Here is a 19,284-nt window from a genome sequence, read left to right on the forward strand (position 1 = left end):
AAGAATTGAAAAATATGTTTTACAAAAAACAAATGAGCAAACTTCAGACAACAATCTAGCTCTAGTCTAGGTCAAAATGAATCTGAATTTGAAGTTACTGGCATGATTTGTTTCTGAGCGTTAACATTTCTATGGATTTATTTTGTTAATACCTGATCAAGTGCAATCAAAGAGGTGATGCAGGTGGGAAAAAAATGAGTCAGAATTTCCTGCAGCATAAAAAATGGATCGGAAACATTCATATAAAATGTTTTTTTCCCCCCAATTGCAATTTTTTTCTTAAAGGAGCAAACAGGGCTCTTTTTTATTTTCTGTTCTCAATAATAAAAATGAGTCATTTATATTCAAGGACTATTTGACATTTCATAATGGGTTGGTTCTAGCTTTGTGACATTTAAAGGCGTTTTCCTGTTTTGAGAGGAAAAAAAATCTAGTTTTAGATTCACTTGCATGGTGAAATATGTAGACCTGTTTCATATTTCTCCAAACACACAGAATTCACTTACAAAGACTAAACTCCTGTTTTTCCCATACAACATTCTCAAGGCAAACATTTTGCAATGGATGTGTCATGTTTTCCTTTATCTAAGGCAACAGTTCTTAGCAGGTTAAAGACACTGATGTTTATATCATTGTTTAACTTCCTCTAAAGCTTGTTTCTTCTTACAAAACATTCTGTTCAAAATGTGACCAAACACACTGCTGACAAATGACCAATTCTTTATAAAATGTACATAGATGAATAAATTATACGTTGTGTCTTATTCCAGGTAAGTTAGGTTCTACAGGATATACATTATACCATTACAGTTTTTAACATTTTATCTTGTGTTAAAAAAATAAATCAAACCTGAGGTACCTGCAATAACATGTATTTAAGACAGAGCTGTTCCACATGTTTCAGGAAACAATCTGAAACTCCTATTACAAATGTATTCAATTGCCATTTACAGTATGTACAGTATAGAAGCATGTATATGCTGTATGTTTTTGGTGTCTTTTTTGATTATCTCATTCAACATATTTACATGATGCATTCCATCAGAATTCAAAACATCTTTAGGACACATACAGTATGGTTTTTACATAACCCATTATTACATAACCCATTGGTATATTTGGACATGATGGAGAAAATAGAATTTTATCAACTATAACAAAACTCATTTTATTTCAGTCCTGTGTTTTGTTTGTGGTGATGTAGACTAGGACAGATCTAGTTAGAACTTGTCACTGAAAAGAAGAACCTGGTTAAAACTGATGAGACTTTTTGAGAAGAAAGACAGGTCTTTCAGAATCTGCCCTTATTTAAATATTCCAAACAAATTTACTGTTAATCAAAGAACAAATTGAATAGCCATTAGTATTGACAACAAAATGATGTCTGAATGTTCGAAGCTGATAGGTGTGATTTCTAAAGTTCACTTGCATTACAGTTCCTAAGCGTAGAGTTAAACGTTATTAAAGACCCATGTATATTTCTGCACAATAACATAGCTAATACACTTTTTGGAATTCTTACAATGAAATAGTATATAATGTCAACAGAAAGTCACGTGGGTTTCTGGATTTCAGAAATCTAATAACAACTATGTGTAACACTGTGAAACAGAAAGTTTCATTAGAAATATTCTATGGTGATACAGACTTAGTAGTGTGAAGCAGCCTCACTCATCTCATTTTAAGTTTTAAATGGGAAAAGAAAAACAGAAACTTCACATTATAGATATAGGGGCAGCAGTGTCATACTATTCTTCCCAGCTGGAAGGATGTGAATTCTGTACTTTGTACAGTTGCTCCAGTAAACAGGTAAACGCATTGCTGGAGGTAACCCTGTGATTGAATAGAATTTCAGCCAGGGGGGGTCACATCCTCCCTGTGTTTGCTTAACACTACAGACCCTGGGAGAAGCTCTGGTCTGATGAGCCTCAGGGCTGAAATGTGGACTTTGCCTGCTGCTCATTACAAGTACTCTGACATGTTGTCAGTCAGAAAGAAAGAGTTTATTCACTGCTGAACAGAAACGTGCAACATAAAAACATGCATGAGTGCCCTGCCATCCTACTTCAGCTCTCAATCATACTTCTTACTGCAGTGCATTCCATGACAAATCTCTGTGGAACTGATCAGTCAGATTGTATATTACACTACAGAGGGATGAAGCTAATTTTGATAACCTTGATTCTAATAAATTAACTTAGGTACTACTTATGAAGGCACCAAACTCCCCTCCCCTGACAAGAATGAACCTTTATGATGTGGGATTTTACCAGAAAGAAATATTTAAAACTGCTAAGCTTCAGTTGGCTTTATTTGTCCTCCATATTTTCAGTACATTTTAAAATGTAGTCTACAGATAGCCCTGTGCTGTAAAGGCTTTTAATCATACTTTAATCTGAGTTTTAAGGTTTTGTGTATCCTAAGATGCAACTGTAATCATTTAGAAACTTCTTCATTTACATAGGGGTTCTTACCATTTTATAAAATACTCTGGCGAACTACTGTATACAGTACCAAAGATGTCATAAAACATCTGTCTTCAGTTTGTTATTTGTCTGCATTTAGTATTTATTTTTCCGGCTTGCTTTGACCTCAGGAATAGGTATTTGAAGCACATCTTTTAAAGATTTTGACATTTCAAATAACATTTGTTCCCTTATTTTCAGAACTTTCTTATAATAAACTTAGCAAACAAAATGTCTGTTTTATTTTTCAAAATTCAGCTACTGAAATAATAAACCATGTGGTCTTGCTTGTATAGAAATAAGATCATACTAAAGAAATGATAAAAATACAGAAAAAATGTGACCTCTTTCTGGGTCCACATAAGCAGCACAATCACAGTGAGAAAAAGTCACTTTGATGCAATTAATGACATTATGGCAGGAAATATCGCACCCCCTCCTACTTAAGAGGAGGATGCCAGATTCTTAGAGGCTTTGTATAAATAATTAAAAAGGCAATACGGACCAAAAATACTTAAATACATCCAATGTAACAATAGCTGTTTTTCAATACGTCTGAGGGATTTCCAGACTCACTTTGCCAACAAAATAAATAGGAATTTGATATCATTTCTCAATATGGAATATAGTCTGCCATTTCTTATCTGACATTCTTTCTTCCTGGGGGAGGGAAGGCTAAGCTAATAGAATTAGAAGTAAACGGTGCAGAACTATAGACAATGACAAGTTCCTCAAGTTCCATTACTAACATTTGTAGATGACAATGGATTATATGATTTATTAGAACAAATATATAATACATGTTTTATAAAGAAGATCCTGATTACTTCCATTGACATAAATCTTATAGATTTTTTTTAAAAAGCTCCTGAATTATTATTACTTAAACCAGACATATTCATTTAACTGATTAACATACTGTAGGAGCAGTGGCAAATAAGATTTTAAAACACAAATACCGTGTGAGTTTGACTTTGGGCCAAAGCATGCATCTCTATTTGCAGGCTGATTCACTTTTTTCACACTTCGCCATACAAAACACATACTTTTCAAGCGCTGCCTACTACCCATTTGAAAGCTAGAGATATATAGTTTTGGAAAAGAAAGTTGTGGTTAACACCTTCAGCAGTCGCTCAAAATATAATTTCATGTTCATTAAAAGACTAAGTGGGTGAAAAACCAACAAAGAAGATAGAATTAATGAGTGGGTCAATTAATTTGAAGAAGTTTAAAAAAACATTGAAACAAAAAAAAATGGCGATGCATTTACAGTTGCTGTTCCACTGCCTCGTTTTCCCTGGTGATATTTCCTTTACTTCATGTCAAACTAGAACCACAAATCTTTGTATAAATACAAGGCTGTCGGTTCTGAAGATGAGTTGACAATTCCTTGATTAGGACTACTGCCCAAAGATTCGTGGAGTTCAGGATTCCTGTTCTCAGCAATGATGCACTGCCTTGGGAAGCTTAGGTTTTGATTCGCGTTTTTAATCTTGTACACTGTAACTCTGCATTAAACATTCATAGGCTGGCTGGCAGTGCAAGAACAACATCGCGTAAATCCCCTACAAGGTGTTTCACTGTTTTTTAAATGTATTAAACACACGTTACGTCTACGATTCCCAGACCGGTCAGAATTTTCTCAAACCATAAGAAAGCCGCCTCAAGTCAAAGGTCCCCTTTTCGACATACAAATCTCTAACACACAGCTGTCAGCGCTCAGAAGAAATGTGAGGAACAGATGCAGGGGGAGGCACTTGTGGGCGATAACTTTAAGTATCTGTGCACTGACAACAGGGCGTAAAATCCCGGCTACCACTTTTCTGAGCAAGTGGTTCTCCACGTCAACAAAATAAGCGACAACTGGCGAAATAAACGACAATGCCGATCCCGAGAAGTGAAACCATCCCTCGGATGGAGTTGCATTCCCGTTTATGATATCTATACCGCACAGAACATCTACAATCACTCGCAAGTAATGTTGTTTGCTCCATCATGCATGTTTCAACAAAGCTTCTCGTCCTACCTCCAGACTTGTCCCAGTTGCAGGATGTGGATGATGGACTGAAAGAGCCACATACAGATCCTGCAGCACCTCTGGGTACCGCTCCGGCTGCCGGATGAGGGTAGTACCCTCGCCCCGGTAGCGCAGCCGGCGCCTCGCTGGTCGCTGCCCTTGGTGCTGAAATTAAAATCTCCGCCCGACGCCGCTGCGGCGGCGGCGGCTGCTCCGCTGCTATTGCTGTTATCCGAGTAATCGTAGACGAACCACCTGAAACTTAACACCTGAACCACCACGGAAGGCACCACCACGAAAACGAGCGTCAGCCCGAACCACCAGTAGTCCCGCTTCAGGTAGTAGTCCACCGCCAGCCACAGGTCGGTGGCCCCGTCCGAGAAGAAGACCAAGAGGGCACAGAGAACCCAGCAGCAGTCCAGCAGGGAGTAGCGCTTCCCGGCATGGCGGTATAGGTGTGGACGGTGCTCCGGGCTCGCCAGAGTCCGAGATGGATTTTCATTCTGCACAGACACGGCTGCTCCATCAGATTTAGCGGCCATGTTTGTTGTAGAGGAAAAAAAAAAAAGAGCGAGAGAGAGCAAGAGGGAGAGCGAGAGAGGGAGAGACTTCCGGATTAGACTGGGAGTTTTTTGAATAAAAATATTGTTTTATTCATTTATTTAATCTGCACATTTCGCGTGAATAACAAAAGGTGATATCTGTCCAGACTAGAGGCTTCCGGATTGATATGAATCGTGCTTCCTTTCTCAGCGCGAGTCGACTCGCTGCCGCTGCTGCTGGCTCGTGTAACCTGTGCTGGTTGTCATGGAAAGGGATGGTTTCGCTCATTAGCATAGAGACCAAACCTCTAGTAATATGATATTGATTAGGAAATTCATCCATTTATTCATGCTGCTTCGCTGGTACTTGTTTGGTTTGTGGCGATTGGAGCATTTGCTTTCGGCTCTGCAAAAAAATTGACTTTTCTCCGTATATGGAGTGTTAACATCCCGTGTTTAAAACGTTTCATTTTTGCATTAAAGATCTATATGGCAATGCATTTTGATAATATGCAATGATGCACAGTCTTCATTTTGGTGGGTTTTTGTTTTTCTTGCACACCAGTTTAATCCCTGAATGTATTTCTTTAAATGTTTGGCACTAATACAGTATATTTTCCTGACAAATAAAACGATATAATTTTGTATTCATGTGCATTGCATATACACACCTATTGCTAAGGAGAGGTTGCACTATGCTTTTACTCTTTGCTAAGGCTTGAAATCTCCTCAACTTCTTTGCTACTAATGCCTTGTGTGGATTGTTAAATCGTTTCATAAAATAAGTGCAGATCCTAACTCCAGTAATATCATATTGATTAAAGGCAGCTGCATCTCATGTCGCCCATGATGTCCTTTACGCTTAATAATCTCTCTGAAACTCCTCTTCAAATGCATCATTGAGAAGTAATCCAATTGTCATGGTATGAGCTGTAAAGTGAACCATGTGGGCTAAGACCCACCCTTGATATGGTCATAGAAGAGGATGCAAGGCAATATTTAGAACCCTTTGTCTCTGTGATCAGGCTTTTGGGATAAGGACCAAAATTTCTAGATCATAATATTACCATATAATAATTTTTAAAAGTATACAAAGACAAGCTTATCAACTTATTTTTTAAATAGTAATATTTAAAAAGGATTGCATTGTTGTTTTGATTGCCAGTTTCTTAATTGCTTAATATACAATTATCCTAAATTTTCAAAATCCCCAATTAGATTTTATTAATTGAATTTCTTTTTAATTCGGACAAAGAAAAGCCTTTTGTTAATCCTTCAAAGGTCAAATTCTAGCTTCTTAAAATTGGCAGATGCATAAGCTACATTAAAGTATAAGCTCTCCAAATGTAGTTTAAATAAACCCTAATAAATGTTGCTTTAGAAATTTGTCTTAGATGAACAGCTTTACTAAAATAGTAAATAGTAATTAGTGAATCACTTTATCATACCAAGGTTTACTACTATTAGAATCCTAATGTTGAAATCATTATTGACAGCAAATGATGTGACTGAATTATTTCCCAGATAAGTTGGTCATGCACAACAATAAGTGTACCAACATATATACAGGTATATAAACAAAAACAATTTAAACAAAATCTATCGCAAAGGCAGGAATAGTTGTGGAGTTGAACTGGGTCACCCATGTCCTTAAACATAAAACAGTATTAAAATCTGTTAGAAATGAAAGTAAATGAAGTCTGATAAAAGTCCTCTTTATTTTATATGTAACCTTACAGATGTGGAATACAGCACAGACTAAGCTAGTCTTTTTTTCCCCAAAAGAGCAGACATCACTCATTGTTACTCCACCGCAACTCAGCTGTTTTTTTTCCTAACATGGTAAAATCACAGATAAAGGGCTTTTTTCCCCTTAGTCTCCCACTTCTGGTGTCTTGTTTTCTATGTTTCATGGTTGCTGCTGTTCTTTTGAGGCACCTATCAAGCAGTCATCACTTAGTGTCTCCTACAAAAAAAGTGTTTCTGCGTTTCATTTGTCTCACACATTCCTTAGCTGGTTTCTTTTCTTACTGTTCTTCTCGCTGCACCAAAAGACCCTCCTCCCCTGCTGGAGTCTGCTTTTTTACATCACTTTGACAGTTGATCTCCTAAGAACATGAGGTAAGGGGTGAATTTCCATGACTGTTTAAGTGATTCTCAGCAGTGTTCCTACAATGTACAGTATTGGGCTTGATTCAGCTTCTGGGGTTTCAGCTCCTTTTCTAAGCTCTGATTTCCTTATATTTATATCAAATTGTCATTATTTCAGAAGGTCCCACATCAGCCTGGACAACTGCTAAGCACTTTATATTTTGTCTCCATAATTATCTTCTCCTCCAGCTGCTCCACTAAAATGTACAACAATGATATAACAAACGGTGAATAACAAACCACACTTGGAGGATATAATAGATCACTTAACTCTGAATTGAGATGCTTTATTTTATTATGCATTTTCGATTCAAGTGTAAAAAAATCCTTGCTTTTTTGCTGTGTGTTTGTCATGCATGTCTTGAAATCTGATTTTGTTTAGATTTGAATAAAAGAACAAAACTGTTTGAAGCAATAGTCTAGTGTATATGTACAGTTTGTGTGTGTCTGTGGGTATACTGTATATTAATGTCTATGTGGGATGTGCTTTCACACTAACAAAACAAGTAATGTATTCTTAAATATTCAGAACCTCAGAACTTACAAATGTCCCTTGTAACTAAAGAATAATGACTGTGGATTGAAATCCTTCCCTTCTTCTAGATGTCTTTCTCTTTGATCTGCTAAGATAAAATAGACAGGAGCATGTAACTGTTAATACCAAGGGCATTGTCAATGTGCATGTTAGCATAAGGAGTCTAGCACAATGCAGCAGATGGTATTACTTTTTGTTCATAATCTCAGCTATCACCTGGAATGCCTGACAGTATTGCAATATCTACAACATGAATGTTTCATATATACAGTATATACACAAGGAATCACATAATGAAAGGTGGAGGTTAGACCACCTTTTATTAAAAATAATAACCCCCCTGCTTCAAATGATTTACTGCAGAGTTAAAAAAATGATCAAATGCGTAGTTCAATTTGCACTTTTAGAGGCTTGCTTAAAAGGTACACATTGTGTACTGTAGTAATGGTGAGTTTAAATTCAACTCTAGTTAAATCTGGTCAGCTAGCACTGTGTTGGCAGATCCTGCCAATGATCAAATCTCCTTTTAATCTCAGATTGAATTGATGGATTTTTTATTTTTTTGCCAGTCCTAGCAAACAAAGATAAAACCATTATTCAGCTAGTATATCTCCTTTTAAAATATATTCAAAAAGATATAGTCTTAAGGGACTTATGAAGATATACAACTATAAAAAATCACTTTCTGTTCAGAATAATGTACAAATACAGGCAACATCAATGAATTTGAGGATATTTAAAAATATATAAAGGCTTCTGGTTATGATTGAATGTTTATCTATTAAAATTAAACACACCCATTACCATAATATGAAACATATAGAAGAAACTGGGATAGGGTTTCCCACAGTTCAGAAACAAGCGAAATAAACAGAAAACGTTTTTGGTTGTGAGATTTGTATAACTTGTATAACCTTAAAAGCAATTACTCTCTCTCACAGTATGCTTAAAAAGGCCATTCTACAGTTTCTGTGAATTTGCCTTAGTCATATTCCATTTTCTCATGTCTCAGGCTCAGGAGCAATCCTCAAGTAAAAGCTTTTTTTCCAGAAGCATTCTGTTCAATGGGAATGTTACAGAACAGATTCACAATATTCACAGTATTTAAGATGAATAGTTAGAGTAACATTATACAGTATGTGCCACTTGTTTGAATTATTGAATTGTAAAACAAACTACACTAGACTATCAGGTAAAAAACTAAGACATAGCCCTCCCCTTTTCAAGAACCGAGTTCAGGCTTAAAAGCATTGCAATACCATCCAATTCATTGTAAGATTCCAGCATGGCAGCCTTGCACTATGGATTCATTGTCAGCAAAAATAAAAGGCACTTATGCTTTATTGGACTGATCCTAAAACAAGGGCTTCTGCCCAATAAGCTAAGCTTTATTTCTCTCTCTTAGAAACAGTGAATGCACTGATGTGATATAATGAACTTATTAAAATATTACAGTACATGGACTAGAATAGCAGACAGCCCTTTATATCTTTTAGACATAAAAGATGTTGACATCTCCCTAGGATATGATGATGATCATGGCTCACTTTATTTACACACCATAGTTATAATAAAATCTAGAATAAGTTTGCTGCAGAATAAAACACTCCAAAAAGAGAAGTGATACAAGAAATAAAATCCTGATGCTATTGCCTGACATTATGACAGTATGAAGAATGTACCCCATATTTTCTACCTCTCCATAATACAATGCCAGCAAACTGAAACTGGCAAACAAATTCATGCAAATAATCTCCAGAATACACATGTAGGAGTAAAGTGGGATGAAATATTGACTTTATAGATTACAAGTGGGAACAAGTCATTGAAGCACTGTGTACTCAATCTTTGATAGGGGGTAGTGGTTAGGGCTTTGGACTTATATGTAGAGCTAAAAGGCTCTGTGTTCAAATCCCATATGGGGCACTGCTACTGTATGCACCTTTGAGCAAGGTACTTCACTCAAAGTGCTTCAGTAAAAGGGTACAGCTGTTAGTGGCTTAGGATAAAGGCATCAGCCGAATTAATCATTTACAGTAACACCCCAGACCACCGGTATGTAAAATTCTTTGATTATGTTCTCCATTTTACATTTAGGCATAAAAGGAATTAAAGATATTTCATCTAATGTATGTGTAAATACCATATGCTGTATTTAATTCAAAGGGCATTTAAAAACCATATGTTTTATAGAAACAAAGTATATGCAAAGTTACTGCACTTTTAAGGTAACAAAGCACATTTTCTTCCATTGGTCAAATCCAAGATGGCAGCTTGTAATAGCTAGGTTAAATTAATGTTGGGCTGTATTTTTGTGTTCTCACTGAAGATGTGCAGCTTGAGCCATGTCACTACCTATTTGTAATCAGACTGTTACAGTAAGGATTAGCCTATCTAGTGCTCCTTTGGCTTTCTGCTAACTACTCATTTGTTTAACTGACATTTTTATCCAAGGGAACCCCTTATACTGTACCATATATTGGGCGGAGCGGTGGCTCTGTGGCTAAGGATCTGCGCCTGTGACTGGAAGGTTGCTGGTTCATATCCAGCGGCTGGCAGAGGAATCCTACTCCGTTGGGCCCCTGAGCAAGGCCCTTAACCCTAACTGCTCCAGGGGCGCCGTACAATGGCAGACCCTGCGCTCTGACCCCAAGCTTCTCTGTGTGTCTGTGTCTCCATGGAGAAAAGCTGGAGTATGCGAAAAGACGAATTCCTAATGCAAGAAATTGTATAGGGCTAATAAAGAAACATTACATTACATTATATTGTACTCATTTATATTGTACAGCTGGGTTTTTTATTGAATACATTTGAGTAAAGCATCTTGCTCAAAACAGACAACAGTCAGACTAGGAATGTGAGTGCAAGCCTCTCAGGTTCCCACTTTTCCCAGTCAGGAACCCTACCCACTGCTCCAAAGTGTTGCCAGCTGAGGCGGAGCCCCTGACTTGCCATGGTCATGCAGGTATGCAAATGACTAATACCTCTGCAGGTGGGCACGCCAGGGGAATGTGTCCAGATATCTCAGTCTCTCCAAAGCAGGGGCAGGAGTTGTTTCTGGAGAACTGAGCCTTACAAAACTGGACAATCCCCAATTCACTGGGAACATAATAAAGGAAATTGATGATTTCTCATTTTATAAAAGAAAAATATATTTAAAAAAACAAGCAGGCTGAAAAGTCTGTTGTTTTGATTAACATGGGCATAAGAATAATCCACATAGAAGACCAGCACCTTGAATGTCAAGGTTGACCTTATAACAGAGTTAAAGCTGTGCAAGTCACTCCTCTGCGGCATGACTAATGATTATTACTTTATTTTACAGACCAGTTCAACCAGTCATGTGCACTAAGGCAGGGATTTCTCATCTTAATTCAATTAAATCTTCATGTCACTAGCTGGCTTAATGTCTTCTTTGAACCCTGTTACAAAGTTAATAAATTAAATATCTCCCACAGACTAATAAAGTATTACGTTGAATATATGCTACTTCAAAGGGAGAATGTTATATTCATTAGAGGAGAGAGAATTGAATGTTGTATTTCTTTTTATGCACCTGCTAACTAACCATGCCTGCACAACATTTTTTGAAGTTGTTTACAAAAACACTCTCCTGCAATTTAGAATCCAATATAAAAATTCTCAAGATTAAATTTTACCTTAATATCTCACAAACCTAAACTATTTATAACTTAAATCTCTGTGATGCCTCAATATTAATGTTTTCTATCTTTATCAAGACTGAATCCTCTAGACCCTTCATCTTCAGGATGTGATATCACTTTATAATTTAAGAATTTGTCTTAATATGTAATACATCCTGCTTGGGCTACCTCCTCTCCATGAAAAATAGAATGAGTAAAGGAAAGTATTACCAGAGATCAGGTCATGGAAAATGGTTATAAATGAAGACAAAACTGAGAGACACGTTTTTCTATGATGAATAAAAAAAGTGTGTTGGGGGATGGTCATTGTTTGAAGTGCAGAGCAGTTGTTCTTCTGGATTTACTGGAACATTACAAAGTTACAGTCAGCACTCCACATGCATTTAGGCAATATCTTAATTAACATTGTCTTACGAGTTTAAGTGCCAAATGCCTGCTATAAGATCTGACTATACATTTGATTGAACTGGTTTGGATCAATTCATTTATTTAAGTTTTTTTTCTGTTCACTTAATTACTTAATGCTGCAACTTGCTGGTTCATCGGAAGTGTCGTCCATTCCACTTGATAATCTCAGCACTTTCAAATCCACACAGACAAGAAAACAAAATCAAGCAAACCTTTTCATGCAAGATGCCAAAGCACCATCAGGGAAGGATTTCACAAAAAATGTATAATAAAAAAATATACATGACAGACCTTTCTCTCAGCAGGTGGCTCATGAGGCCTTAGCACACGGAGATTAATGGAAAGACAAGATATTTGTGCTATGAGAATTTCACTAATGCTTTTTCAATAGGTACCAAAAAAATACATCAAACTAACACTAAACACTCCATTTACCACCATGAAGCTCTTTATATACCAAACTTTTCTAAATTACACCTGATTGAGTATGTGGCTCTCTGCTCTTCACAAATAAACTAATTAATCAATTAACGCACCTCATGTGAACCTATTTACACACAATAGAACCCTAAATGACCTCTAGTGGCAACTCAGCTGAAACAACTACCATAATTACTGCTGGCCTGCCTCAGTTCTGTATGTATTCTTGCAGAATTCTCTTCATTCCACCATTCAAAATTACATTGCAAATGGAAGTTTAGAATCAAAGTGATATTTCAGTCAGATAACCTTAAATAATACAATACATTGCATGGAACACTGCAACGTTCAAAGCAAGGTTTTAACCCCGACTCCAATATTTTAGAGGTCTCAAATCACTGGCCAAACATTCGCTGTAAGCCTGGTGAAATAAAAAGAGCCTGTCCAGATTCCTTGGCTTCCAAAAGGCCTTGCCTTCATGCCAGACCACTTTATTCTTCGGGTACGTTCAACACACCATGTCTGCCTGCCTGCTCTGTCTCCTCTCCACAGTGCCCACTGTTATCATTGTTGTATTTAAAATATGCTTAGGCATTCAATTAAAAAACACTCAATAAATAGTGCTTAGAAGGAGAAGGTATTACTGGCACATAATATTATGTCTACTCTAAGCAGCAAGAAACTACAATAGGAGGGAAACTGTATTGTGTCATAATGTTAAGGGCACTGCAGTTTAAAATCACCCAGTGTCTGTGTGGGCAATGAGAAGACTTCATTTGCACCAGGGTCATCTAAGGCAATTCAGAAGAAACATCTTTCGCCTTAGTGGATTTCAAAGACAGTAAAAGTGTCTTGAGGCATGGGAATGGGAGCTGTCATTCCTGACCTGAGATGGGGGTCATGCTGTTATCCTAATGCATGTATTACCAATGTAATACAATGTAAAACACACTAATATTTTATAAATACTCTGCAATTCAACAAGGTGGAATCCCAAAGTTTTGACTAAATAAAATGGTTATGATAGAAGAAGATCGCCTAATAGTATGCAAAATAAAAATGATTATGAGAGTACTCTTCAAGGCTTGCCAGTCTCAATAGGACAAAGTTTAAATATGCGTTAACTACACGTGCACCCAGGGTGGCATGGTGGCACAGTGGTTAGCATTGATGCCTCACAGTGCCCTGGCTCTGATTTCAGTTCCTGGGCTTCTATCTGTGTGGAGTTTGTATGTCCTATATGTGTTAATGTGGGTTTCCTCCAGGTGCTCCAGTTTCCTCCCACAGTCTGAAGACGTACTAGTAGGTTAATTGGCTTCTGGGAAAGTTTGTTAGTCTGTCTGCCCTGCAATGGATTGGTGTCCTGTCTAGGGTGTATCCAGCCTTGTGCCTATTGCTTGTCTGGATAGGCTCCAGCTCCCTTGTGACCCTGTACCATACTCAATTAAGGATTTATGCATGGATGGACTAATACAATATAGGGTAAATGACCTTTTATGAAACCAAGAGATTGCAATGGCAGTAGTTATGAGTAGAAATTCAGAAGAACAGTGAAGAAGACAACTGCCATTTCAGATAAGCTTCATGAAAAAGAACTTGTGAACCTGTTGCTCTGAGTAGCTACAGAGGAATTTGATAACATAGGCTTTAAGAACTTTCTTGGGATGCAACTGTTTAATTAGGCTGTTTAATGAGAATTCGCCTGTTGCATATTGCATCCTACATTTAGAGATACTGACTGCTTGAGAGAATCAACAGGGTGAGAGTCGCTTAATACTGGTTTCTTTTACGAATAGTCTGTCTGAATGTCCTGAAAGCTAAAACTGCATGGAGTTTTTTATTTTATTTTAATTTTTCCAGCTCCAAATCTATTGCCAAGGACAATGCTTCTCCCACCTGGCTCCTCTGCTTCTGGTGCTGTTGGCTGCTCATCTTATCACTTAACGATTTCTGGGCCATATTTGCCAATGGCTAATGTAATCTGTGGTTTGTAAATGCAGTCAGATTGCATCGCAGCTAGAACACCTGAGGTACGGCCTTTATGAGAGATTAAATTTTAGTGAAACAAATACAATTGCATTCATTTTTATAATCTTCCGTGGACCGACATCTCTGAGACACGTGCAAAATGATTTCTTGGCCAAGGAACATACCAATGTTTAATGTAAAATGTAGAAAATAATGAAAAGGCATTTTCCCCTGAACATTTATTTTTATTATGCAGGATGCAATTTGATTGTGTACACTGACCCTCAGACTGTACATGCTATACTATTTGAACAGGCCCCATTGACCTAATAAAAGTACTATATGTAGATTTTAAGGTAATTTCTGAGAGAAATTTGCTTTGATAATTACAGTATATCACATTACTTCATTTCTCAGTGAACTTTCAGTTCAAGAGTCTTGATGCCCCAGAGAAACTCTCTGCAGAAGGCAAGTCTGCCAAGTCAAATACGCGTCTCTAAATTCCTTATTCATTTGGACAAAAAAATCTTATTCCCTCACTGTCACTGCCAGTTTACATTATTTTGCATTTTCACCTGTCACTGTCTGCTTCAAATAATTTGGGGAGTAATTTCTTTAGATGTTGTTAATCACACACTGTAACAAACAAAGCATCCTTCATTGGCGAAGTGAATAAATAACATATTCGCACGTACCGAACACACATTAAAAACACATGCATCAGAAAAGAAAACAAAACACGTTCCCTTAGGTGGCTGCTGAGTTGAGTTTACGCATGCCTTCAGAATTCTAATGCTAACTGTAGCACTTCATTTATTGACAAACGGCCAAACATCTACGTCTTGTTGAAAACGTACACATTGTAGGACGTGACATGTACAGCATGGATAGACGAAAATCTGTATTTTAAACTGAGAGGCCGTGAAAGATTTGTTGTCTCGCGTGACCTTTTAAATAGACAGAGAGAGCACTTTTGATTTATCATACTTCATCCCAGTCCTCATAGTGGTCCATCTGAAGCTAAGCAACTCATTATCGTATAGCGTAGGCTTGTCAAACAGAACGCAAGGTGATATACAGTAGCACGCAAAAATCCCTACACAGAGCCCCTCAGAATAAGCAAGACGTTTTTTACCTGGTGTCGCAAGCCTGCCCTCTAGTGCTGTAAATTGAAAAAAACACTTCAACTGTGTTAGTGTATCTGAGGGGAAGTCGTTTCCTATTGATGCGATTTCTTCTTTATTCACGTTTATTTATTTATTTTACTTCTTTACTTTGTGTGTGTCTTGCCAAGTATAAGATTAGCCACCACAAATTAAGTAGCCAACAAGAATCTGTAATATTTTAGCACTTTGTCGCGTGTCACAAACTAATCCCGCCACTTTTGGAAAACAGATTATTCCTGGTCAGGAGTTGTAGCAACCTGACGTCTGACAGGAAAGCAAAGGGCACCACACCCTCCTGGACATGATACCATCTAATCACACAAAAACACAGCAGACCGGCATACAGAGACAATTTAGAGGCATCAATTAATAATAATAATTCTTTGCATCGATTTAGTGCGTTTCGTCCCAAAGGCCTTCAAAGTTCTTTACATATAAGTGGGCACCATTTCATCATTTCATCAACCACATGGGTTCAGCAACCACATGGGTGATACTCGGCACCTACTGTATTATGCACCAGCAGCAAAAGTCCACAACTGCACACACAACACCTGTCAAACAACAGGACCGAAGTGGTGTGGAGCAGGAGCACCGGCCTCCATGCCAGCACTTGTACAAACCACACTTAATTTGCAGACAGTGGTAATAAAACAACCATGTTTTTTTTTCTCAGAATACACTTCAAGCAGATCAATGGGCGTTCATGCAGAATCTGAACAGCAGTTATTTAAACTCCTCTGTTTACAGTACGTAATAACTGAGAGTTTAGCTTACAATGTCCAGTCCAGAAGGAATAAAACTAATTGATTAGGAATTATTAACATGAAAAAATATATTCAGTTATATATTAAGAAACATATGATCAATTATTAAGCGAGCTAACACCTTGGTTAGCCTGTGAGAGATCAGATGAAAAAAACAGCTGCATGTCTGTGAACTGCTTTTGCCTTTATCAGTGCATTTACTCTGGGAATTTGTCTAGTTTATCTATGACTGCTTGAGTTCACAAAACCATTAAATCTACAGGCAACAAAGATGGCTTTCCTCTTCTTCCCAGGTGTCTTGTGGCTGTTGACATTTCTTTGTACTTGTCAGAGCCTTTGATCCTGCTTAAAACAAGGAGACCAAAAGAGAAACAGAAGTTGATTTAATCTATTTTTAAATCTGAAAATAAATAAAGAATGAAAAAAAAATCGCACTTCAAGCGAAGCTGATCTGTGTAGCTCCAGCAGGCAATGGATCTGAACCCCCGAAACACTGCATTGTCAAGGCAGCCCCTTTTAGGAAAGTAACTTCGGCTGCTTTAAGGTGGGGTCTGCTCCCAGTGGTTCTCTACTGTGGAATTTAATAATAATAATGTTTCTTTATTAGCCCTATACAATTTCTTGCATTAGGAATGCATCTTTTCGCATACCCCAGCTTTTCTCCAAGGAGACACAGACACACAGACAGGGAGAGAAGCTGGGGATCAGAGCGCAGGGTCTGCCATTGTACGGCGCCCCTGGAGCAGTTGGGGTTAAGGGCCTTGCTCAGAGGCCCAACAGAGTAGGATTCCTCTGCCGGCCGTGGGATTTGAACCAGCAACCTCCCAGTCACAGGCGCGGATCCTGAGCCACAGAGCCACCGCCCTGCTGTGGCTGGACAAGCAGGGGTTAACCTCGTAGGCCACTTTTTCTTGTGTAATGGTGAAGGAAGTGCTATGATTAGCTTCTGACAGGAATGGTTCATCTGCCAAGGTCAACTCCAGCCAATCCATCTTATCAGCAGCAGAGCAGCTGGCGGGCTTGGTGCCGCGAGTAAACAGACGGAGGTAAGGCCCCCACTTCTGTCTCAGCTGATAAGACACAACAAAGCTTCAGAAAAGTCGCTCGCCGTAGCGAAGACAGAGCACTTACCCTTTACTGGTCTCACAGCAGCACGTACTGTGCAGTACTCGAGAACAGGGCAGACCCCCTTTCTGCATTTATCCAGATCCTCGGCATCTCACTTTCAAGCGCTGGGCTAATGTTTTGAAAACAGATTTTTTGAAAACAAGAGTTGTGATGGAGTTGTAACAGAATAATTAACCTTTTTTTAAGGCATATTTAATTGGCCTGGATAGCAGTAATTGCTAAATTTTATTTTTACTTCTTTGTGTGGATAAACCTGTTGCTTACTTAGAGTCTTATGCAGAAATTTGTATTAAAAAATATAACACAAGACAAATACGCCTTCACTGATTTTAGGAAACCACATATTTCCTGAACTAAAGGTGGAAAACTTAGACGTGTAACAGACTACAAGGCATTTTGTTCTCTTAGTTCTCAGTTTTTCCAAAGTACATTATTTTTTATGTTTAAAAAATAATTAATTTTCTTTTGTAAGACCTCACACAAAGAAAAAAATATTTTATATGTAAAGAAAATAATGTTTTGCCCCTTTTTAAACAGTTACAGTCTTTACAAAGTGAAAACATTGATTGAAGGAAAGACCTCCACTAAGGTGAAGTTCACTTTGTAATGCATTTCCTGAACATGTTTAAACATCTTGTACTTGATAAAGTGGGAGTGTAAAGGGTGACATACTATGAGCAAAGAAAACACATTTAAAGGGAGATGAAGAAACGCCTCCAATTGAACGGCCCAGAATAGGCTTTTTTCTGTACATTTATTTTCCTCTCTGCTGATCTTACATATTGATATTGTCATCTCTATGCCTAAACTTAAGAGCTCAGACTTTGTAAAATGCTTTCACCAGGTGCTAATCTACAGTGTACAATGCAGTAATAATTCAGAAAAAAAAGATATCCCTGTAAATGAAATCACAGACTGTTGCTCATTGTTTTCTCTGTTTCTCAGACCATATTTATCCTGCATCCTGTCAATAAAATTCCCATCCGAGGTTCCAGGAAAAAGCTGGGGATTGAAATGAGATGGAGGGATTGAGCCACCTGCTGGAGGAAGAGATTTTTCACACAAGCAGGAAACAACAGTTTAAATTAAACATTTTGTAAGCCAGCTGGTACATGAGAGGCCAAGTCCATATGTCTCCTAACACAAAGACGACATGACCCTTACATTATAGAAGAAAAGCAGTAGGTTTTGCGGGGGGCTGACCTTAGATGTCTGGTGACAAATGAATGAGTTCAAGTGCGGTGTCCTGTTGGAATACAAGGGCACCTGTTGACATTAATAGCCGAGGTATAGCACTAATATACCCTGGTGTGCTTCAAGATATTTCATAAAAAAATTATAATAAGACGCAGGCCAGCATGAAATGCTTGTTAAAAGGGTGTCAGCATGGATGCTGGATGAAAATATGCCAGCAGAGCATTTTCATTTGAGATTTTTCCTCATGCTTGTTAACTGTGCTGTTTCCAGTCTAACCAACCCCTATTGCTCAGACCAGACAGGTTTGATCAATCTGAAATCAGTCCAGTCTGACATACAGTAGGTATGATAGATTTGAAATAGTTTTATTCACATGTAAAAGAAAATGAAGTGAGGTGGGAGAAGAGTGTCAGACTCTTAAATCATTATTTCTCTAACATGACTGCAGTAACACACAGTATATACCCTCTGGCTCAGTTTTGCCCAAAGTTGGTATAACTGTTTTCAGTTTGCCACTGACAATGAGTGGGACAATCTGCAGAGTAAGCATACACTTATTTCAAGATATTTAAATATTTTCTGTCTGACACCTATAATTTCCAACACTGGCAATTCCTGTGGTGCTATTTACATCATATTGATTGTTCTGTTCTTGCTTTCACAGCTTTAATGCTTTTTCTGTGCAATAAAGGTGTTGGTCATATCATTTTTATATCATTATAAAGAAGAGCTTATTCTCAATTGACTTATCTGGGTAGAGAATTATTAATATTCTTAATATTACTAATTTATTATTAATATGATTATAATACTATATTATTATAGCATTACGGTATATAGTATAGTAATATACTG

At 37.6% G+C, this 19,284-nt stretch overlaps 1 protein-coding gene across 1 annotated transcript in view; it reads right to left on the reverse strand.

Annotated features, from left to right (window-relative positions):
- The window catches only part of xkr7b (XK, Kell blood group complex subunit-related family, member 7b), an 81,603-nt gene extending 76,343 nt beyond the window's left edge, over positions 1-5,260 (reverse strand). Inside the window, exon 1 of the mRNA XM_006639617.3 lies at positions 4,492-5,260. Coding sequence (XP_006639680.1) covers positions 4,492-5,024 — 533 coding nt within the window. The 5' untranslated portion in view covers positions 5,025-5,260. The remainder of the gene's footprint in view (positions 1-4,491) is intronic.
- Positions 5,261-19,284: the final 14,024 nt, after the last annotated feature.

The sequence above is a fragment of the Lepisosteus oculatus genome, chromosome 16 (genome assembly GCF_040954835.1).
Source record: "Lepisosteus oculatus isolate fLepOcu1 chromosome 16, fLepOcu1.hap2, whole genome shotgun sequence".
In the NCBI taxonomy this organism is placed as follows: domain Eukaryota; kingdom Metazoa; phylum Chordata; class Actinopteri; order Semionotiformes; family Lepisosteidae; genus Lepisosteus; species Lepisosteus oculatus.